At 37.0% G+C, this 20068-nt stretch overlaps 1 protein-coding gene across 17 annotated transcripts in view; it reads left to right on the top strand.

The window, feature by feature from the left end:
* ASPH (aspartate beta-hydroxylase) overlaps positions 1-20068 on the top strand; it is a 125413-nt gene that overhangs the window by 53993 nt on the left and 51352 nt on the right. For 16 of the 17 annotated variants that reach the window (XM_014939620.1, XM_014939615.1, XM_014939619.1 and 13 more), the window contains 5 exons: positions 1292-1336; positions 1528-1569; positions 2055-2105; positions 3100-3144; positions 14895-14936. In XM_014939620.1, the coding sequence (XP_014795106.1) occupies positions 1292-1336; positions 1528-1569; positions 2055-2105; positions 3100-3144; positions 14895-14936 (225 nt within the window). The remainder of the gene's footprint in view (positions 1-1291; positions 1337-1527; positions 1570-2054; positions 2106-3099; positions 3145-14894; positions 14937-20068) is intronic. The other variant, XM_014939609.1, reaches the window with a different exon arrangement.

Below are 20068 nucleotides of genomic sequence, written 5' to 3'. Positions count from 1 at the left end.
GGGGGGGGGGGGGGGGCATGGGGGGTTAGGTATACACTCCCACACACATCTCTCCATGTATATATATTTTTATATATGGAGCATACTCGAAAAATCTTTGTTTCATAGTAATTAAAGGAGAAAATAAGTGTTATTTGGAATGCAACTGATTTTCAAAATCAGAGAAATATTTTTTGTAAAGTTAGCATAAAAATCATTACCTTAATCTTGCTATTTGTATATATTGAAATATGTAATCTCTGTGATCGTCAGTCACAGTATATTGCCAACTATGGCAAAAGGCAGTTGTAGTCTGTGTAGTTAATAAGTTATTTTTTTGTGACACGAAGTGGGGCACGTGAGGCTTTTGGTGGACATTTGGAAGAGTAGTTCAGTGTAGACCCTCAACCTTCTGTGTGCACAAGCCTTGCTCATAACCATGTAACCAGCACATAAAATCATTCAAAATTTACATCCTGCCAATACTAACTCTACTTTGCTGCATACTTTTTGCTACTGTCTTTGTCTAATTAGCAGAAGCAATTAAAAATAATTTGTCTGCAGTCCTCTCTTTGGGCCCTGTATACTTCATTGTCTTGAAACACCAGCTCTTTTAAGACTCAACATGGACAGATGATTGAAAAAGACACAGTTGTTTAATTTAGAATGAAGTCAAGAAATTCTCTAGTGTAATAAATAAATTTTAAAGATATGCTTTGTCACTTTTGTGATCATAAGCTTAAGAGGACAGTCAAATGAGTTAAAAGGTGCCACGTTGGAAGAAAATAAAAATTTATTTTTCCGTGGAATCCATGATTTAAGTTGAACTTGCTCATTGTCCTCAGGAAGGAATGTACAACCCACCAAGGAATTGCACGTTTATACAAATGAAAAGACTTTTCAAGTAGAAGTTTATAGGTTTTTTTTTTTGGTTTGGTTATTTTTTTAATATAAGTTAATGCTGCAAAAGGTGAAGGTGGGAGTACTGATTATGCTTAGAAGGATTAAGGAGTGTTTTTAACATTTCATTTTTCAAATTTAGTGTGCCTTAATCCAAACAACGTTTGTTCAGAAGGTACAATTTTGAAAGATTTATCTAATGAATACAGCACCTCTTAAATTTTCTTCTCTGTATCACTAAAGAAGTGGTTTCTTTTGTTTCCCTCAAATTCATCAAAGTTCCTGTTTGTTTATAGCAATTTACTTTTCTCAGCTAAGCATGGTATGGTAGCTGTGTTCTTTTGTGTTGTATTCGTGTTTCTTCAGTTGAGGCCTTGACTTCATTAGTGCTCTGATTTGAATGTTTTCTTAGCTGTTGAGGACCTTCCAGAGGAGGTGAATGAAGCCATGGAGCCAGGTATATTATGTTTTGTAATTGTGATCTTAAACTGTTTTGATGAAACAAATGCATTTGAAATCTGTTGGGAGGGGGGAAAAAAGCAAAAAAAACCACCCCAAAACAAAAAAAACACCCACCAAAACAACAACAACGACAAAAAAAACCCACAAAAAACTCAAACTTTTTTCTTTGTATACTTTCTCTTACAGATGAAATTATTGAAGATTTTGATATTGATAAAGAGCCATCAGGTATGAGTTTTTATTGTTTGTGAAAGAAAACATTTTTTCTTCTATTTGTATGAAAAAATAAAACAAACACCCAGAGAAATGTGCTATAGAGAATGGTTTGGGTTGGAAGAGAACTTTAAAGATCATCTGGTCCATCTACTCTGCCATGGACAGGGACACCTTGCACTACATCAGCTTGCTCAAAGCCACATCTAACCTGTCTTTGAACACTTCCAATGATGGGGCATCCAGAGCTGCTCTGGACAACATGTTGCAGTGTCCCACTATCCTCATCATAAAGAATTTGTTCCTTTTGTTTAATCTAAATCTAACCTCTTTCAATTTACATGAAATACATTCAGTACCTTTTTTCTACTCTTAAGTTAACCTGGTTGGTTGGTTAGATTTTCCTTTTTGTTTGACACTATTTTGATTGGGTGGCTGGTGGGGAATAAAATTGTGAACATAGTGTGTGTAACTTCTGACACTTACTTTCTTTTTAACAGTAGAAAGTAAGCACACAGAAGATGTTGTGGCCACTGAACCAGAGGAATCAGGTTTGTATATTATTTTTTGCATGAGTTTGCTACTTAGAAAAAAAGTTATTAAAAATTGAGAATGATAAATATCATAGAATAGAATTCTGCGCTGCAAAAAAACCCTAAACATTTGCAACTTTTTCTGCAGCTTTATGCTTTTTAAGGAGAAACATAATTGTGTTGTTGAAATCTAGCATCTTGAGGTTTGTAATGACAATATTAATGGCTTACATACACTCTTCAGTTTTAGAAGCTGAGAGGGCTTCCAGTTCAGAAAATATATAGCAGTATTTTATAGCAATAAAAATGGTAGTATTAGGTCACACGAAGCTGAAGACTTCTTTGCTGTGCTCTGTTTTCCCCCAGCCAGTCAGCAAGCAGTGTGTAGTCAGGAAAGAGAGTCCAAGTAAGAAATAAAGTGGAATGTCTCCCCGGGTGTGGGGAGTTATTTATGGGCTTCCCAAGTCAGAGAATATATTACCCTCTCTTCGATTCTCCTTATTGTCCTCAGCCAGCAACGTGGCTGTTAGGAATTCTTTTCTGGTGAACCTCACTCCCTCCATGCGGGAACAGGGAGTTAGGATCAACCTTCAGTTGTGACATGTCTAATGTAGACATGCAGACAATTAAAAAGAGCTGAAATTTGAAGTCAAATATTTCACAGCAACAGCTGGAAACATAGTAAGTATATGAATGTTTTCTAAGCCCATAAGTTAGTAGCACGTGAAACTGTGGGAGATTAGTGCTTCAGCTAGTCCAGTTTCTGAATTTTAAAGTGCCATTTTTGAAACTATGCAATCCTGCAATTTACTCATTGACCTACTAAAGTCTTAATCTTTCCACTGGAAAAATTCAGCTGAGGAAAATTTGCATCCCACTTCTGCAAAAGCAGCATTACAGAGCAGTCCTGATAGGTCACTGTTTTGAGCATAAGGGGAAAAAAAATTGCAGCTTTTTGTAAATATTCAGAGAACTCTCCATTTTGAATTGTTTCTACAATTTTGATTTACAGAAATACCTGTTCAAGCTGAGGATTATTCAAATGATGACCTAGTGGGTAAGTTAATCTTGTTTGGCTTTTTCCCCCCAACTAGTGGGTAAGTTAATCTTGTTTGGCTTTTCCCCCCCCCCAAATGAAGCTATAGCTATGTGGAAAGTTTGCAAATAAATTACTTTGTGGAGAGGAGTGAAGGGATATTATGATAATTTAAAGTTGCTTCCTGGTTTTGAAGCAATAATTTGTCTTGTACTGAATAAATGCTAGTAATAGTTATTGCGTTAAATAAACATTCCAAATAAAGCTGTGAGCAGTTTTAATTTACATCTTGATTTATTTTTAATGATTTCAGAGCTGGATACTTTTGCTGTAAAGGGAAATATAAAAATGTCTGTACTTCCTTTCTTGAGTAACTGATGGTGGGTAGTGACACTGTCACTTCTCTGCATATCTGTCGGGTCAGTTGGAGTCTGACTGTGACAGAACATTTGGTGGACACTGATCTGGAAGCAGGGCTGTTTGGTTATGCCATCGTATTTTTCTTGACATAACTGATTTTAAGAACAAGAGCACTTCCAGCTCTTCCGTCTGTTGTCTGACAGTGGTAAACATAGAGTTTACCAAAACCATTTTTAGAGTAGCTAAATGGCTTCTAAATGTCAGGACTGCATATTGTTACGTTTCATCTGCTTTTTGGATTTAGTTATTGCAAGTTACTAGTTTGTTCTTCATAACAAAGTAGTTGTGTTGAGTGAAACAGCTGTGTCTCTGGGCAGTAAATCGCAGAAGCAGCAACCCAAGAGCCCTGAGAGCTGCATTTCTGTTTTCCTCTGATTAGCCTGAGCACTTTCTGGGTTAGTTAATCAGGACAATATGGAGAAGCTCCTAAGTGGTGTGGTGCCCAGGTTGTTCTGTGGGGTTTTGTTTTCCCTTGTGGGAAAAAAAACTTGTATTTGGTTCTTGGGTGTGCCAAAAGTCATCAGGGAAGTGAGAAAACATAGGAGGCCTTTGTGGTTGTCCAATCCAGATTGGAGGTGTTGTTTAGTTCATGTTCTTAATTTAAGTGCTGAACCTTACCTGAGGTGATTTGAAATGGTCATGTCAATTCATAGTTGTTGACTGTGAGGTCTTTCTAACCTGTTTATCATAACAGCCACGTGGTGTGTTAAAATATTTGAAGCCATAGGTGTTCATTAAAAGATGCCTTATTTAAAAGTGTTTTGTTTCGTAACGATTATGAAATATTTTTAATCAAAGCTTATAATCAGTGTAGGAAGAAGCAGTGGTCACCTTTGACAGCATAGGCAAGAAGTTCAGCAAAGGTAGTGTTCAGTTTATTTGTTGTGCTTTAAGTTGGAGCTGTAGGATAAGAACAGGGAAGTGAGAAAACATAGGAGGCCTTTGTGGTTGTCCAATCCAGATTGGAGGTGTTGTTTAGTTCATGTTCTTAATTAAAGTGCTGAACCTTACCTGAGGTGATTTGAAATGGTCATGTCAATTCATAGTTGTTGACTGTTTATCATAACAGCCACGTGGTGTGTTAAAATATTTGAAGCCATAGGTGTTCATTAAAAGATGCCTTGTCTAAAAGTGTTTTGTCTCGTAACGATTGAAATATTTTTAACCAAAGCTTATAACCGATGTAGGAAGAAGCAGTAGTTACCTTTGACAGCATAGGCAAGAAGGTAGTGTTCAGTTTATTTGTTGTGAGTTAAGTTGGAGCTGTAGATAAGATGTTTTCTCTCAGGCAATGTTGCTGCTTCAAGTTAATATAACAAAGAGGCCCTTGCTGGACTATTGGAAAATCTCAACAGTAGATAATTCCACTACAGAGTTTGAGTTGTGTTGATATGAGGGTATTTAGATGATCTCTTGACTTACATATGCTATTTTAAAAACAAAATTCAGAATCCAAGTACCAACCTGAAATCTTTGATTTTTATTTTTGTGGACCATTAATATTACTTTTTGTGCTGTAATTTATGTCTTAGTCTTGCAGCAGTAATTGAATTTCCTAGCTTCAGCAAAAAAAAATAATCTTATGCACATTGTACAGTAGTGCTTGGTTTTCCAAATATTCTCTTTAGAATCATAGAATCATTTAGGTTGGAAAACACCTTTAAGATCATTCAGTTCATTCGTAAAACTAACACTGCCAAGTCCACCACTAAACTGTGTCCTTAAGTGCCACATCTACGTGTCTTTTAAATACCTCCAGGGATTGTGACTAAACTACTTCCCTAGGCAGACTGTTCCAATGCGTGATCAACCCTTTTGGTTGAGAAATTTTTCCTAACATCAATCTTAAACTTCCCCTGGTGCAACGTGAGGCCATTTCCTCTTGTCCTGTCGCCTGTTCCTTGGGAGAAGAGACCGACCCCCCCTGGCTACACCCTCCTTTCAGGGAGTTGTAGAGAGCAATAAGGTCTCCCCGCAGCCTCCTTTCCTCCAGGTTAAACCATCCCAGCTCCCTCAGGTGCTCCTCATAAGACTTGTTCTCCAGACCCCTCACCAGCTTCATTGCTCTTCTCTGGCCCCGCTCCAGCACCTCAATGGCTTTTTTTGTAGCGATGGGTAGTGAACACCATATTTGAGGTTGGGGCTTCACCAGTTCCAAAAACAAAGGGACAATTTGATTGCAGATGGACTTTCAAATAAGATGGTGGCATTGAACCCAATTTGCCACTCTCCTTTAATTGTATTGTGATACAAAGAGAGTCCTTACTATTTTCAGACACCATTAGAATAAAAAATAGCTTGTTTTACTCTGAAATACTATGTATTTCTGATTCTTTTGAAAGGTTTTTATAGACTTATTGTTTTTACCTTCAGTTGTTTTCAGAACTGGTGCAACACACTTCTTAAAGCATGAGATTAGCCTTCAAGGGCACGTTAGCTCTATCCTGCTGTATCTTGTAGAAATAGATAATAATAGCAGCACTGGAAGGTATGAATATTTTCTTTTTTCCCTCAGGGGCAAAAAGTGAAAGAATCAATCAAAACTGATTTATGCAGTTATTAAACACACAAGTAACTATTAGAAGTAGTGCCACGTACATGATTCTACCTTTAGGATGTAGAAAATGAAAATGATCAGCACAAAATCTGCAACAGCGTACCAGCATTCTTGAGAATCTTTAGTAATTTGTGTAGTTTGAAGGCAGAAGAATCATTGTTCATCAGTTTTTTGTAAAAAAACCATATTGTGTCAACACATAAAGTAGAAATCAAACAGCATCTCTGAAAATTAAGAAAAGAAACGGGACATAAGGAATACTACTGACCAGGAATAAATTTTTTATTACTATTAAATTACTGTTTTTTTCTACTATTAAGTATTTTGTCTGCATTTTTTGAATGTGAAAATTTCAGTTTGAAGGCAACTTTATTCTCACATTTTCCTCTTAGAATATGAAATTCATATTTACCAATGTCCTGGTTTCAGCTGGGATAGAGTTAATTGTCTTTCTAGTGGTGGCTGTGTTTCAGGTTTGCTATGAAAAGCATGTCAACTATGCATATTGTTTAGTCATTGCTGGGTGATGTTTATATTAGTCAAAGACTTTTTTCAGCTTCCTGTAGAAGCTGGCCAAAGGAATATTCCATACCTTAGATGTCATGCTCAGTATAAAATGTGATCGCTGCTCGGAACGGGCTGGGCAACCAATCTCCATGTGGTGGGAGCAACTTGTGTTGTATTCCTTTATTTTGTACATTCTTTTGCCATTTTTATTATTTTTCTTTTCCTTTTCCATTATTGTTCTATTGAACTGTCTTTATGTCAATCCAAAAGGAGTTTTTTCTCCTTTTAACTCCTTTTTTCCCCTCTTCTTCCTTCTTGGGGGTGAGGGGAGAAGTGAGCAAGCGCCTATTATTGTTCTATTGAACTGTCTTTATCTCAATCCAAAAGGAGTTTTTTCTCCATTTCACTCCTTTTCTCCCTCTTCTTCTTGGGGGTGGGGGGAGAAGTGAGCAAGTGCCTTTGTGGTCCTAGGTGCCAGCTGGTGTTAAACCATGGCAACCAGGGATTTTATTTATTTCCATTTGTGATGGGGGATTCAGTACGGGGTTTTTTTGTTGTCAGAAGCCTTTTCTCCTTTGCTTATGTGATTTCATTACATTGGGTATTCAGAGCTATTATTTCAGCAATAGTAGTACTACAGTTGTACTAGAGACAGTCAAGAACTCTCTACTGAATTAAGAACTCCTGTTATACATATATACGAAAGATTTATCCATTTCTGTAATAAACATAACTTCAGGTAGTGTAAAAGATATTCAGAAATGTCACTACAGTAGTAGAAATAAATTCATTCTACTCCATTTGAAGCCTGGGGTCATCAGTTTGTATCGGGTTAGGAGAAAGATATTCAGAAATGTCACTACAGTAGTATAAATAAATTCATTCTACATTTGAAGCCTGGGGGCACCAGTTTGTATTGGGTTAGGAGTAGTTTGATTTTTTTTTTATCTGAAAAATAGAAACTTAATTCTTTTGGAAAGAAACCAGGAGATGGTTTAGAGGATTAATTTAGCTGTGAGGAACAGTCTCATGTTCCCAGTGGAGAGATCAGGTGTGGGATTGAATATGCTGGAGTGCACGTCAAAAGGTTTTTGCTGACTTAAGGGCATATCACCCAAAAAAGTAACAGCAGGGAACTGTATCTTTAGGTATATCTACTAATATGAACTATTTTCTAATTTTCTAAGTTTACTCCTAAAATAGTTGCCAATATTACTTTCCCCAGTGAGCTATTTTAACTACAGTTGTAGTCTGTGTTTTTGTAAGCTAATGTACTTGAGCAGTATCATAGACCAGTTTGAAATATTACTGATTTAGGATTTTTGGATAATCCTGTTCTACACTGGCACATACATTGCAGTTGTTGTGATTGAGTGGTACTTCTTGGATAAAAAATAGCTTGTTTTACTCTGAAATACTATGTATTTCTGATTCTTTTGAAAGGTTTTTATAGACTTACTGTTTTTACCTTCAGTTGTTTTCAGAACTGGTGCAACACACTTCTTAAAGCATGAGATTAGCCTTCAAGGGCACGTTAGCTCTATCCTGCTGTATCTTGTAGAAATAGATAATAATAGCAGCACTGGAAGGTATGAATATTTTCTTTTTTCCCTCAGGGGCAAAAAGTGAAAGAATCAATCAAAACTGATTTATGCAGTTATTAAACACACAAGTAACTATTAGAAGTAGTGCCACGTACATGATTCTACCTTTAGGATGTAGAAAATGAAAATGATCAGCACAAAATCTGCAACAGCGTACCAGCATTCTTGAGAATCTTTAGTAATTTGTGTAGTTATACAGGAACCGGAGACATATTTTAAGGGACACATATTACAGTTTTTTTTGGATACCTTAATTCTCTGTATTTGATTTTTGATCCTCCTTGTATGTGTTCAGATTTAAAAATGTCTAAGGGTTGTTTACCCCTCCCCTCCTTTCATCTTGTATCCTTGACATATTTATAATCTGCATTTATTTTACCAACTGCTGAAATCCCTAATGTGTAGAGAAGTTTCCACTTCACAACTTTGACCCTTCCTCATTCCCTGGCTCCTCTTTCCCAATTCTACGTGTCCTTGACCTTGACCCTTCCTCATTCCCTGGCTCCTCTTTTCCAATTCTACGTGTCCTTGACCTTTTAAAAAAAAAAAAAAAATTAAAAAATATTGAAATGTATTTGTGACATGGCCTAGATTTCCTTTACAAGGTAAATGAAGTGCCATATGCTGAGAAAAAAATTATTGTTAGATAAATATTTAAAAGTTTACATTTCCCAGTTTATACAGCAACTTTGTGTGTATTCGTTATGGTAGCTTTTAGAGATGATAGATTTCTCAAATTAGCTAGTCTGTTACAAAGTTGCATTTTTTAACATTTAAGATTTTTTTTTTTTGGTTGTGGTTTTAGAGTAACTTGTGTTTTGGTTGGTCCTTTAATGTAGATTTCCCCTTATTTTTTCAGATACTTAAAGCTTCAAAAGAAAAGTCCCTACTTGAGGAGGACCAGCCCTAACCATACGCTACAAAAGGGGAGCAGATGGTTGTAATAGATCTTATGATGTAATTACCAAGCAGTTCAGGGTTTGGGAAACAAACACTAAGATATTGTAAATGGGTTGTAGCCAGCTGTCATTTTAGTAAGCTTTTTTAACACTTGGATGTTTAATTTACATTCCTGTCTGTTTCTTTCTTTTTTCTTTTTTTTTTTTTTTTTTTGGTCAAGTTTAGCGAATTCATTATTTTTCTTCTGTGTTTGTGACAGAGTTGCAACTTTGAGCTGCATTTCATACGTGCTGTTCAAGCAATTGTTAATATTCTATTTATAACATAGCAGCGAGTACATTTTTTCAGATTTTAATATATATCTTTTGTTGTGGATTCATACAGTATGTACAGAGCAGTTTGGTCAAATGAAACAGATAATATTGTGACTTTTTAAATGGTTTATAACTGCTGATATAGCATACAGCCTAACTGCATTTAATTGAAAACACTAACGAGGCGCACGCTATGCTGTGAAGTTTGACTTATATCTCTTTGCACTGATGTTATGTCAACAGTTACACTACATGAATTTCAGGTGACTTTTACAATAGTCTAACAAGATACAAAATGTGTATGTTTTAATTCGTACTAGTAAAAGGGCAGATGACTAAATTTGTTCAGAAACCCTTTATGTGTGAATAAGAACATTTTATTTATGTACGTTTGATTTTTGAAGCAAAAATGTCTAGAAAGTACATAATAGCCTGGAAGGGAGTCAGTGTAGATTACAACAACACTGAGTTGCAGGAATCAGGTTGAGTTCAGTAAAATTCTTCTACTTTCTACCAAGATAACAATCTCAAAGCTGGATTTAGTTATCTTTATAGTCAGTGAATTATTTAAAAAGTCAAATTTGCATAAATATTTGACTTGTAAATTTTATTTTAAAAAAACAACCCAACAATTCTGGACATCCAAATAGGATGTCAAAATTTAAGACCTATAATCATAAATGCTCTTGTAAATGGTACGTCTGAAATTTAGTGATTTAGGACTTTAATGTAACAGGTGTACTTTATCATAAATGCTCTTGTAAATGGTACGTCTGAAATTTAGAGTGATTTAGAACTTTAATGTGACAGGTGTACTTCTTACCTGTTCTGTGCTGCTGTTCCACAATTATGAAGACATATTTTATCCTTTGGCATTTTGCATGTGTTCCTTTTTGGCTCAGGAATAATTGCTGTGATTTTAGGAAATTGCCAAGCTTGATATGGGAGCTTAGCAGAAATAAAATAAGATAAATTTTTAGGAAGAAAATATCGATTTGGTAACCCTGACAGTGGGTTGCCTTTGGGTTGACAGGGAGATCTTAAATTTTTGTAACACTGTTCTGAAGTCAGGTTTTTAGTTGCTTACATTTATAGTGAAAGGGGCATCATCTCTGCCGCCTTTGGTTTGGGATTGCAGTAAGACTCCACATAAGTGAGTGTTACGTCTGATCAACAAACACAGAAGATGTCCCAAACTCTGGTACTTTTAGACTTTTCAGGAAAGCAATAATACTCTTAGACTGTGATGTGGTTTGGGATGGAATACTCTAGTAAACTTACCTGTGATTGTGAATTGCAGAGCAATAATTTTTACAAAGCCATATTTTGTGTGGAAGCTTAGGAATAATTTTAGGATGGTGAATGGAGGACTTTTTATATAACAGTGGCAGCCTATTTGTAGAATTATGCAACTGTGAGAGTATGTTATGCTGTGATCAAATTTTAAGTATTTTGTAACTGGGTATGTGATTTTACGTGCTTCATGTTTACAAAAAATATGCCAAGCTGAGCAAGGTCAAGAGGTCTATTAAAAAAAAATGTATATTTAATCTGTTTTAATGTTTGGCTGCAATAAAACACAGAAGAATATCTTTGTCTTTCTAGTGTCATTATTTTTTCCAAAACGTGGTAGATATTAACTATGGGAATAAAGATTTGTCTCAGCCACGAGGTAATATTATTGTTTTTCAAAGTAGTAATTTTAAATATATAAAAATACATTTGAAAGTACAATTTACAGCGAAGAAGAAGTAGAAGTAATTTTTATTTCGGGGTGGTAATACGTGAAGGAAGGTCTGGTTCTTCTGTAGTTGTGCTGTGTTTCTCCTTTTGGAGTATTAGCAATTCTGCAACCAGTTTGGCTTGAATTTTGCCCATGATACCTCATTTCTATTTGTAACTTAAAATGGGTGAGATGCTACTCTTCAACGAGCACAAACGTGTGTGGGAAGTATGATACCTACCTTTCATAGAGAAATGTTCTAGGTTATGGTCCATAGTTTAAATCAGAAGTCTTTCCAAGGGTGTTGGGTCTGTACAGTTTTTGGTTTGAAAACAAAAATATTCCTTGAATTTTTCAGTTTCTAAACACTTCCGTATTTTTATGATGACATAATGCCAAATAAAGAACTCTAGGGAAAAAAAAAATCAAAAATTACATCTTTATTTGTATTTTCACATTGGTACATTGCTTCTTGCTATATCTCAGTGAATCTATCAAATCTTGGATTCAGTCGCTTTTTTAGAAATCACGGGAAGAAATACCAGTAAGGAAAGCAAAATTTAAGTTAATAGGATACTAAATTTTTCTTTTAATACTGAAAATTTGCTACAATTTAAAATGACTTTTTCCAATTCTCAGCGACTGAAAAGGTATACCATGACACTATTCTTTATAAGAAGTAAGGAAGAGGGATAAGATTGAATATAGGAAAGACACTGAAAAATGTCATGTTTTCACTGAATATCATTGTGTGATTTTACGTGTTTCAAAAAATACATCCATGTAAATAACAAACAGTGTTGATTTGGATTCGTGTAAAATCTACAGTGTCTGAAATACATTTTAGTTGTGACATTGGTCATTGTCAGATGCATTCATAAATATTTAGATGTATTGTAACATAAAAAATAATTTTTTTCTTTACTGTAGAAACCTTCTAGGGAATACCTGGTCCATAGGTTACACAGTGATAGCAATCCTAGCATCTACAGATTGGTTAAAACAGTTTTATCTCCGTTTTTTATCTAGATTTGTTTTGCTGGAAATAGAGACATTAAGTAAAGGCTGAGACTTTTTTTAAGAGTTAAGAAATTATTTTTTTTTTGAGCTACAGTTGGTTTAAGCTGATGACAAAATAGTCTCAAGATTTACTGTCATATCCCTGTCTTTGACACAGCACGTTTTAAAACCTTTGCCAGAAATAGCCTAATAAAACTATTTGCACCATTGAGGTAAGGTAGGGATTGGTGTGGAGCTGGATGTGATGGACTCTGGAGCACAAGTCTTATGAGGAGCGGTTGAGGGAGCTGGGGGTTTTCAGCCTGGAGAAAAGGAGGCTGAGGGGAGACCTTCTGGCTCTCTACAACTCCCTGAAAGGAGGGTGTAGCCAGGGGGGGTCGGTCTCTTCTCCCAAGGAACAGGCCATGGGACAAGAGGAAACGGCCTCAAGTTGCACCAGGGGAGGTTCAGGTTGGATATTAGGAACAATTTTCACACAGATAAGGTTATTAAGCATTGGAATGGGCTGCCTAGGGAAGTGGTTGAGGCACCATCCCTGGAGGTGTTCAAAAGATGGGTTGACGTAGTGCTTAGTGACATGGTTTAGTGATGTTTTTTTGTTGTTGTCAGAGTTCAGTTGATGGTTGGACTAGATGACCTTAAAGATCCCTTCCAACCTAGACAAGTCTATGATTCTATGATGCTGAAGTGAATTTGTAAAAACAATTTGGAGAAACAAGATCTTCGGAGCAAACAAGACCAAGTTGTGATGAATTTCAAAAGCAGAAGGAAAAGCTGGAATCTGTAAAGATTATTGGAGGGGCTTTGGTGAAATCAGTGGCAGCTAATCTGGCAGAATACAGGTTGAAAAAAGTCAGAGAGAGAATTTGGAGAATTGATCCTGGTACACAAGTGGGTATGGAGAATGGTAGGTTCTATGTCACCTGCGCCTCAGTAATAAAGGAATGTGGAGCTGGACAAGAAATGGGAGAGAGGAGCAGGCTTTAGAGCGATGAGCTCAGACTTTGTTCTTCTTGTGATGGAAAGAAGGTGCAGAAATAACATGGATGTCCAAGATGGATGAAAGAGGGTCACGGAGTGACCTCAAGGGAATTAGGGAGAAGAGGTCAGGTGAGAATATCAGTGTTTCTGATGAAGGAAAAGATCAAGGAGAATGGGTGACGAAGTGGTGTGCTGTATCATAGCTGACTATCCTGTAATGAATTGTTCATGTTGGTAAAAATAATAGAAATATTAGTATATAAACTGTTCTGTGTCTCATCTGGAGCTGCATTATTATTCTGTTGAAAATACAATATCTCTGACGTGGATGGACATAACCATTGTATTTATTGTGTGGTATGCACTAAAAACTAAAACCCAAAAAGCCAGTATATTAGGAAATACTGAGTGCTTTCATTAATACACTGTTATAGTAATAATATTCCTTCTCCAGGATATCCCATAGTATGGAACTGACTCTAGATCTTTTTGACATTTCTTTCAATTTAATTGACAATCTAGATTTTATGACGTAATTGAAGAGGTGAATGACTTTCAGTGTGATCATATTTATTTAATTTACCATATCATAACCAGGTTAATACTCATTCTGCCTTGTGATGAATATAAAAATCAGAGTCATACTGTCTGCACGCTCAGTAGTAGCAGTTGTCAGCTTGTAGTAAAGAGTGAATTTGGAATGTCAAATAGTTTGATATTATGTGTGCACATAACCCAATTTCTCCATGAAAAAAAAAGAGAAATGTTTTTTTACTTTTACGTGGTGTATTTTATTCACAATATGATGCTTCTGAGCAGTCAGTTTAAAAGACTGTGAAGATCGAGTGTTCTGCTAAGATGTCTCTAATTGACTTATAAATTAAAGAAAATGTTTTTTTCTATGTATAAGGATACATCAAAATTAAAGAATGCATGTTAGAGAGGAAAATAACTGTAACTGAAAACCCAACTGAGCTCTCTTTTTAGTGTTCTGCATTAAGTTTATTCGGAGGAAATATTGGAAGCTTATTGGGATGAAATTGGAAATAGAATGGTTATGTTAGAATTTTGAGGCAAGGTGATTTAAATGTTATAGAGTAGGTGTTCAGAGAGAAAAAAAGAGGAAGGGACAAACCTGTCCATATGTACCACCTTCACGATATACGTGTATGTGATTTTGGTACAGTATGTTGTTGGGTTTTTGCTACAGTCTGGTGCTTATTTAACATTTCTCTGTGCACTCAGATGTTTACAAAACACATGGGTTAAATTATTTTAAAAGCTGAAGTCAGACTAAAGCTTTCAAGTGCCCAAGTCACTCTAAAAATGAGACCTACATTCCCAATTGATTTTCATGTTTTTTATTTTTTTACCAACTATATCTATTAAGATAGTGTTCCCAAGAGTTTTAAATTAGTGAGTGATTTTTTTTTTTGTCTTGCAAAATAGCTTGCATCTTAAGTGCATGTCACTTAAATCTGCCATATAACTAAAGGGGAAAGGTTATGAAGTATTTTGTGACAGAAGCAATTATGTGATATTTGAAGCACCTGCAGAGAAAGACCTTTCATGTAACTATGGTTCAGAGAGCAGTCTATGGTTATTTTTAAAATCAAAATTAAACTAAAAATTCCTGTTGGCCCAACTGGATTTTGAGTGCAAGCTGTCATTTTATTGAATCTCTTTCTTATCATATACTGTTAGCATAAATTTATCTCATTGAAATTATATTTTTAATATTCTAGGGAAAAGTGAAAAAGAAACTGAGCAAGACAAAACAGAAAAAGGTAAGTTTGAAGATAACATTCCTTTTATATGGAAATTCAACAGCGTGCTGTCTGGGAGGACTGATTTAAATCGGATTAAATAGTGGTGAAGCTCATCTCCTGTACACCTTATGTAGATAAACTGGAGTTGAATAAACATCCAGAGTGTATCTGCTCTTACCAGTAAACACACAGACGTTTCCTAAGCTGACATCAACGTACTCCCCTCTTACCTGGTCACAGGCTGCCCTTAAAATGTCTGTTTCAGGAGTAAGATATTCAGTGTCTCACCCCTAGTGTGGGACTCTAGAGGTCACAGCTTCACCAGGCTCCTCCACCATCCATGGGTGAGAGGCAACCTGGGCTGCCCAGCACCTATAGCCTGCTGTGCTAAGCTTGGGGAGATGGGTGGCATTAAAATTGGTCTTTGTCAAGTCCCTGTTTACCCAGGAAGGGTTTCCACCTGGCTTAATATAGGTAGGAACTTGTAGAGGCAGGTTTGGTGGAAAAGAAGTGAGGTTTTGCTAAGAGCACTGTGAAGCTGAACTTCCTGTGTTGGTGGTGGTGCTGGCCCCATGCTGGCCCCCACTGATGGGCTGAGAGAGTTGGGGTTGTTCAGCCTGGAGAAAAGGAGGCTCTGGAAAGACCTTAGGGCCTCTTCCAGTACTTGAAGAGGGCTACAGGAGAAATGGGGAGGGACTCTTGATCGGGGAGTGGAGCCATAGGATGAGGGGCAACAGTTTTAAACTGAAAGAGGGGGGGTTTAGATTAGATACCAAAAGAGAGGCAACCTGGGCTGCCCAGCACCTATAGCCTGCTGTGCTAAGCTTGGGGAGATGGGTGGCATTAAAATCGGTCTTTGTCAAGTCCCTGTTTACACAGGAAGGGTTTCCACCTGGCTTAGTTTAGGTAGGAACGTGTAGAGGCAGGTTTGGTGGAAAAGAAGTGAGGTTTTGCTAAGAGCACTGTGAAGCTGAACTTCCTGTGTTGGTGGTGGTGTTGGCCCCGTGCATTCCACTGACGGGCTGAGAGAGTTGGGGTTGTTCAGCCTGGAGAAGAGGAGGCTCTGGAAAGACCTTAGAGCCTCTTCCAGTAGGGCCTCCAGAGTGGTCCCTGCCATAAGTAGCTCCATCACTACTTCTAGATGGAGGAAGAGGCATTCAGTGACTCTGCTGGCGCCCACTGCTTCTTGTTCATTCTCTGCTTCCCTTTTTCTATGTGGCTGTTATTTTATATTTCAGTACTTAGCAGTGCTACTTTTATGATCTTTTGAGAAGTTTTATTGGTTTAGGCTTTGTATATTTGTATTTTTAATATATTTCTGTCAAACTTCAAACATTGTATTTACATGATCTTTAAGGTCCCTTCCAACCCAAACCATTCTATGATTCCCTGGCACTGCATGAAGCTTTCTCAGCCTGCTTCCTTGGCCTGGAGGTTTGTGTCTGACCCTGGCTACAGCTGGCAGTGCACAAAAACCTCCATTGCTACTTCTAGATGGAGGAAGAGGCATTCAGTAACTGCTGGCGCCCGCTGCTTCATGTTCATTCTCCGGTTCCCTTTTTCTATGTGGCTCTTATTTTATATTTGAGCACTTAGCAGTGCTACTTTTATGATCTTTTGATAAGTCTTATTGGTTTAGGGTTTGTATATTTGTATTTTTAATATATTTCTAGGGCTGTCAAACTTTAAACATTGTATTTAGGATGGGGCTTTGAGCAACCTACTCTAGTGGGAGGTGTCCCTGCCTGTGGGACTCCATGATCTTTAAGGTCCCTTCCAACCCAAACCATTCTATGATTCCCTGGCACTGCATGAAGCTTTCTCAGCCTGCTTCCTTGGCCTGGAGGTTTGTGTCTGACCCTGGCTACAGCTGGCAGTGCACAAAAACCTCCATTGCTACTTCTAGATGGAGGAAGAGGCATTCAGTAACTGCTGGCGCCCGCTGCTTCATGTTCATTCTCCGGTTCCCTTTTTCTATGTGGCTCTTATTTTATATTTGAGCACTTAGCAGTGCTACTTTTATGATCTTTTGATAAGTCTTATTGGTTTAGGGTTTGTATATTTGTATTTTTAATATATTTCTAGGGCTGTCAAACTTTAAACATTGTATTTAGGTATTAAATATGTCAAAGGTAAGCATTCCATTTAAAAAGTAAATATACCATTAGCCAGTTTCCTTGGAAAGCAAGGCAATTACATCCACATTTCCATTTATAAAAGGACATATTTGGCAGGAAATGCCTTACTGCGCTGGGCTTACATACTTGATAGTAGAAAAAACCACCGCTACGTGCTAGTTTTATTGAGCTGTTAAAAAAAGTAACATAAAATGACATAATAACCATTCCAGTATGGGTAGTACTCATTCGTAGCTGAAAATACTGGCTTGGGTAAGAAAATGAAAATGTATGGATTTAGTATTAAACTTCATTAATCACAACTTGTAAGAGAACTTTATGACTTCAGAGTATGACAAGGTGAAGCCACTTTCCTTTTGCACCCTAAGTGCTGTCTGGTTTTGTTTCTTTTTAAATGCTGAGCAACTAAAGAAATGCTACTGCTGAGTCCTGCTCTTGCAGATGACAGGATTTCTGTAAGTTGGAGAAAGGGCTGGGTTTGTTTTCCAGGTGAAGTTGATAAAATTTTGCATCCAACAGGGAAAGACAACCCTGCTTTTTTTTTTTTTTTTAAATGAAATTTGTTTATAGCTCAACTGCTTGTGTGGTTTCCATACAAGTTGAATTTTGTGGAACTGTTTAAGTTTTCATAGTTTGAACTGTTTAAGTTTTGACTACCAGTGAAACTGTCTAGCTGTAGATATCCTAGTCATAGACAGTAGTTGAAAGTACTATTGAGTTGATGTATTTTGAATTACTCTATTAAGATGCAGCAATAAACTGATCGAAGATGTGTTTAAAAACATTCTGTACTGTGGCTGTCTGGTAGATATAGAAACCTCAGAAATCTAAGGAGTTGGGAATTTGAAAACTGGTGTTTGGTTTGGGTTTAGGAAACTCCTCTAATAAAACAAGAACTGAACTATACTCATTTGTAGTGTACTGCAAGATTTTTTTGTTATATGTAATTGAGAAGGATTTTTTTGTCTTCTCCATAAGAACATGATCAGACCTTATACTTAAACAAGTAATGTAAATGGGATGGATGTTTCAGATTAATCTGAGAAAAAGTTATTTAAAATATTAAAGGAAGTACAATCCAGGGCATATATACCACATCCGTGAGACAGCTTTCCATATGAGGTACTTTTAGTTGGTTTTGATCACATAGGCTAACAAAATTTAAATTTAAGCAAGGAGCTTCATTTTTGTACTTTGACTTATATTGGCATATATAGAGTGCTCATTTATATTGGTGAAGAATGGATATAAAAACTGCAACAATCATCTTTTTCTTCATCGAACGTGTTTGTTTCATACACTGAACATCAATGTAATTATGGTAATTTCAGTTCTCAAAGCTGATGGAATGTGAAGGTGAATTCTGTGTGATTGGAGCACTCCATTGCGTTGGGTCAGGGACAGAGGTACACAGAACCCAGGCTTTGGGCAATGCCATTCCACAAGTGGCCCTGCAAGTGTCAATCTGATACCAGCGTCCACATTCACCTGGGTTTGCTCCTGGTATTCACCTTGGAATCCTACATACCCTGTTCTACTATGGTACCCGTAGAGATCTAACCTGTGCAACCTTTGGAGGCTGCAGTGCTATTCATCTGCCTACATGTAGGTTTTTGCTGTAGGATGAGATGAGTTGTCCCCTGAACTCCATTGAGAACGTTAACCAGAGCTCCATCGGCTGTAGAAACACGCTTAGCTCACCTCCAGCATCGTTGCCTTGAAGGATATACATACTACCTATTGATTTACTTATATATTTAATGGTAGCCTGCATCAGTATGAGCTGTGGGCCGAATGACTGATGTTGTACTTTGTAGAAGTGTAGTTCTCAAAGTCCAAAACTGCTGTCTAACACCATGCTGAACTAAATGTATTGGACACGAGAATATTAGTGTGTATTCTTGTACAGAAAGTCAATGAAGAAATTTATTTCTGGTCTTGTCAAAGGATTGCTTGAATCTAACCTTTGAATGAAGTCGAAAGACTTTATGATGAAAGGGAGAGGTGAATGATGGAAATACATGCCAAAAAATAGAATTATCATTCTGCAATTGTTTCCTAGGATCGACATCTGACCAACCAACAGTAATTTCAGGCAGAAAACCCTGTAGAATACTTTTTACTGCAAGGGAAATTGTTCTGGAATAACTGCAGCTAAAGATTTATTATAGTCATTAGATTCCACAGCTTTATTATTCCCTAAAATGCCTCAGTTTTTATTGTCTGATTACTTCCCCAGATAAGTTGATTATAGAGGTTTTGCTTGTTCTACCACTACAGTGTAGAAAGATCTTTTAATTATTGTAGTGCTACTGGCTTTAAATTGTCTAGATGCAGTTACTTGTTTTTATACCTTCTAAGTTATCATTTGTAGAAGGCCATAAAACAAGTAGATCACTTATGCTATCGGTGCCTCACCTAATGAGCTTCCCAAACAACAGGACAATGACAGGAGTTTTTAATCATCATCAAATTCTCATTCAAGCGTCCACTGAGAGACAGCACAATTTCAAAAACTAATTTGGGTAATGATATGGATCTAGTATGAGGAGGGAAGACAATTACTTGAACAAATTTGGAATTCCAGGTAAAAGTAGTTGGTCCTGCTGATATCCATGCAAGTTTCCATGGACTTCCAGAGCAGAGCTCTTTGCCTGTTCATGTTTCTGGTGGACAGAGTCCCTTGGGAGGCAGTCCTGAAGGACAAAGGACAAAGGACTCCAGGAAGGCTGGACATTCCTGAAGAAGGAAATCTTAAAGGCTCAGGAGCAGGTCTCCTTAAGTGCTGAAAGGTGGGCTGGCAGGAAAGAAGACTGGCCTGGCTGAACAGAGAGCTCTGGCTGGAACTCGGGGCAAAAAAGGAAAGTTTGTGATCTTTGGAAGAAGGGGCAGGCCCCTCAGGTGGACTACAAGGAGGTCATGAGGTTATGCAGGGAGAAAATTAGAAGGGCAACATCCCAACTAGAACTTAATCTGGCTACTGCCATAAAAGACAATAAAAAATATGCCTCA

This window comes from Calidris pugnax, unplaced genomic scaffold, assembly GCF_001431845.1.
Source record: "Calidris pugnax isolate Ruff unplaced genomic scaffold, ASM143184v1 scaffold5, whole genome shotgun sequence".
Taxonomy (NCBI): Eukaryota; Metazoa; Chordata; class Aves; order Charadriiformes; family Scolopacidae; genus Calidris; species Calidris pugnax.
The sequence above is the reverse complement of the archived record's forward strand: the minus strand, read 5'-3'. Positions and strand labels throughout refer to the sequence as shown.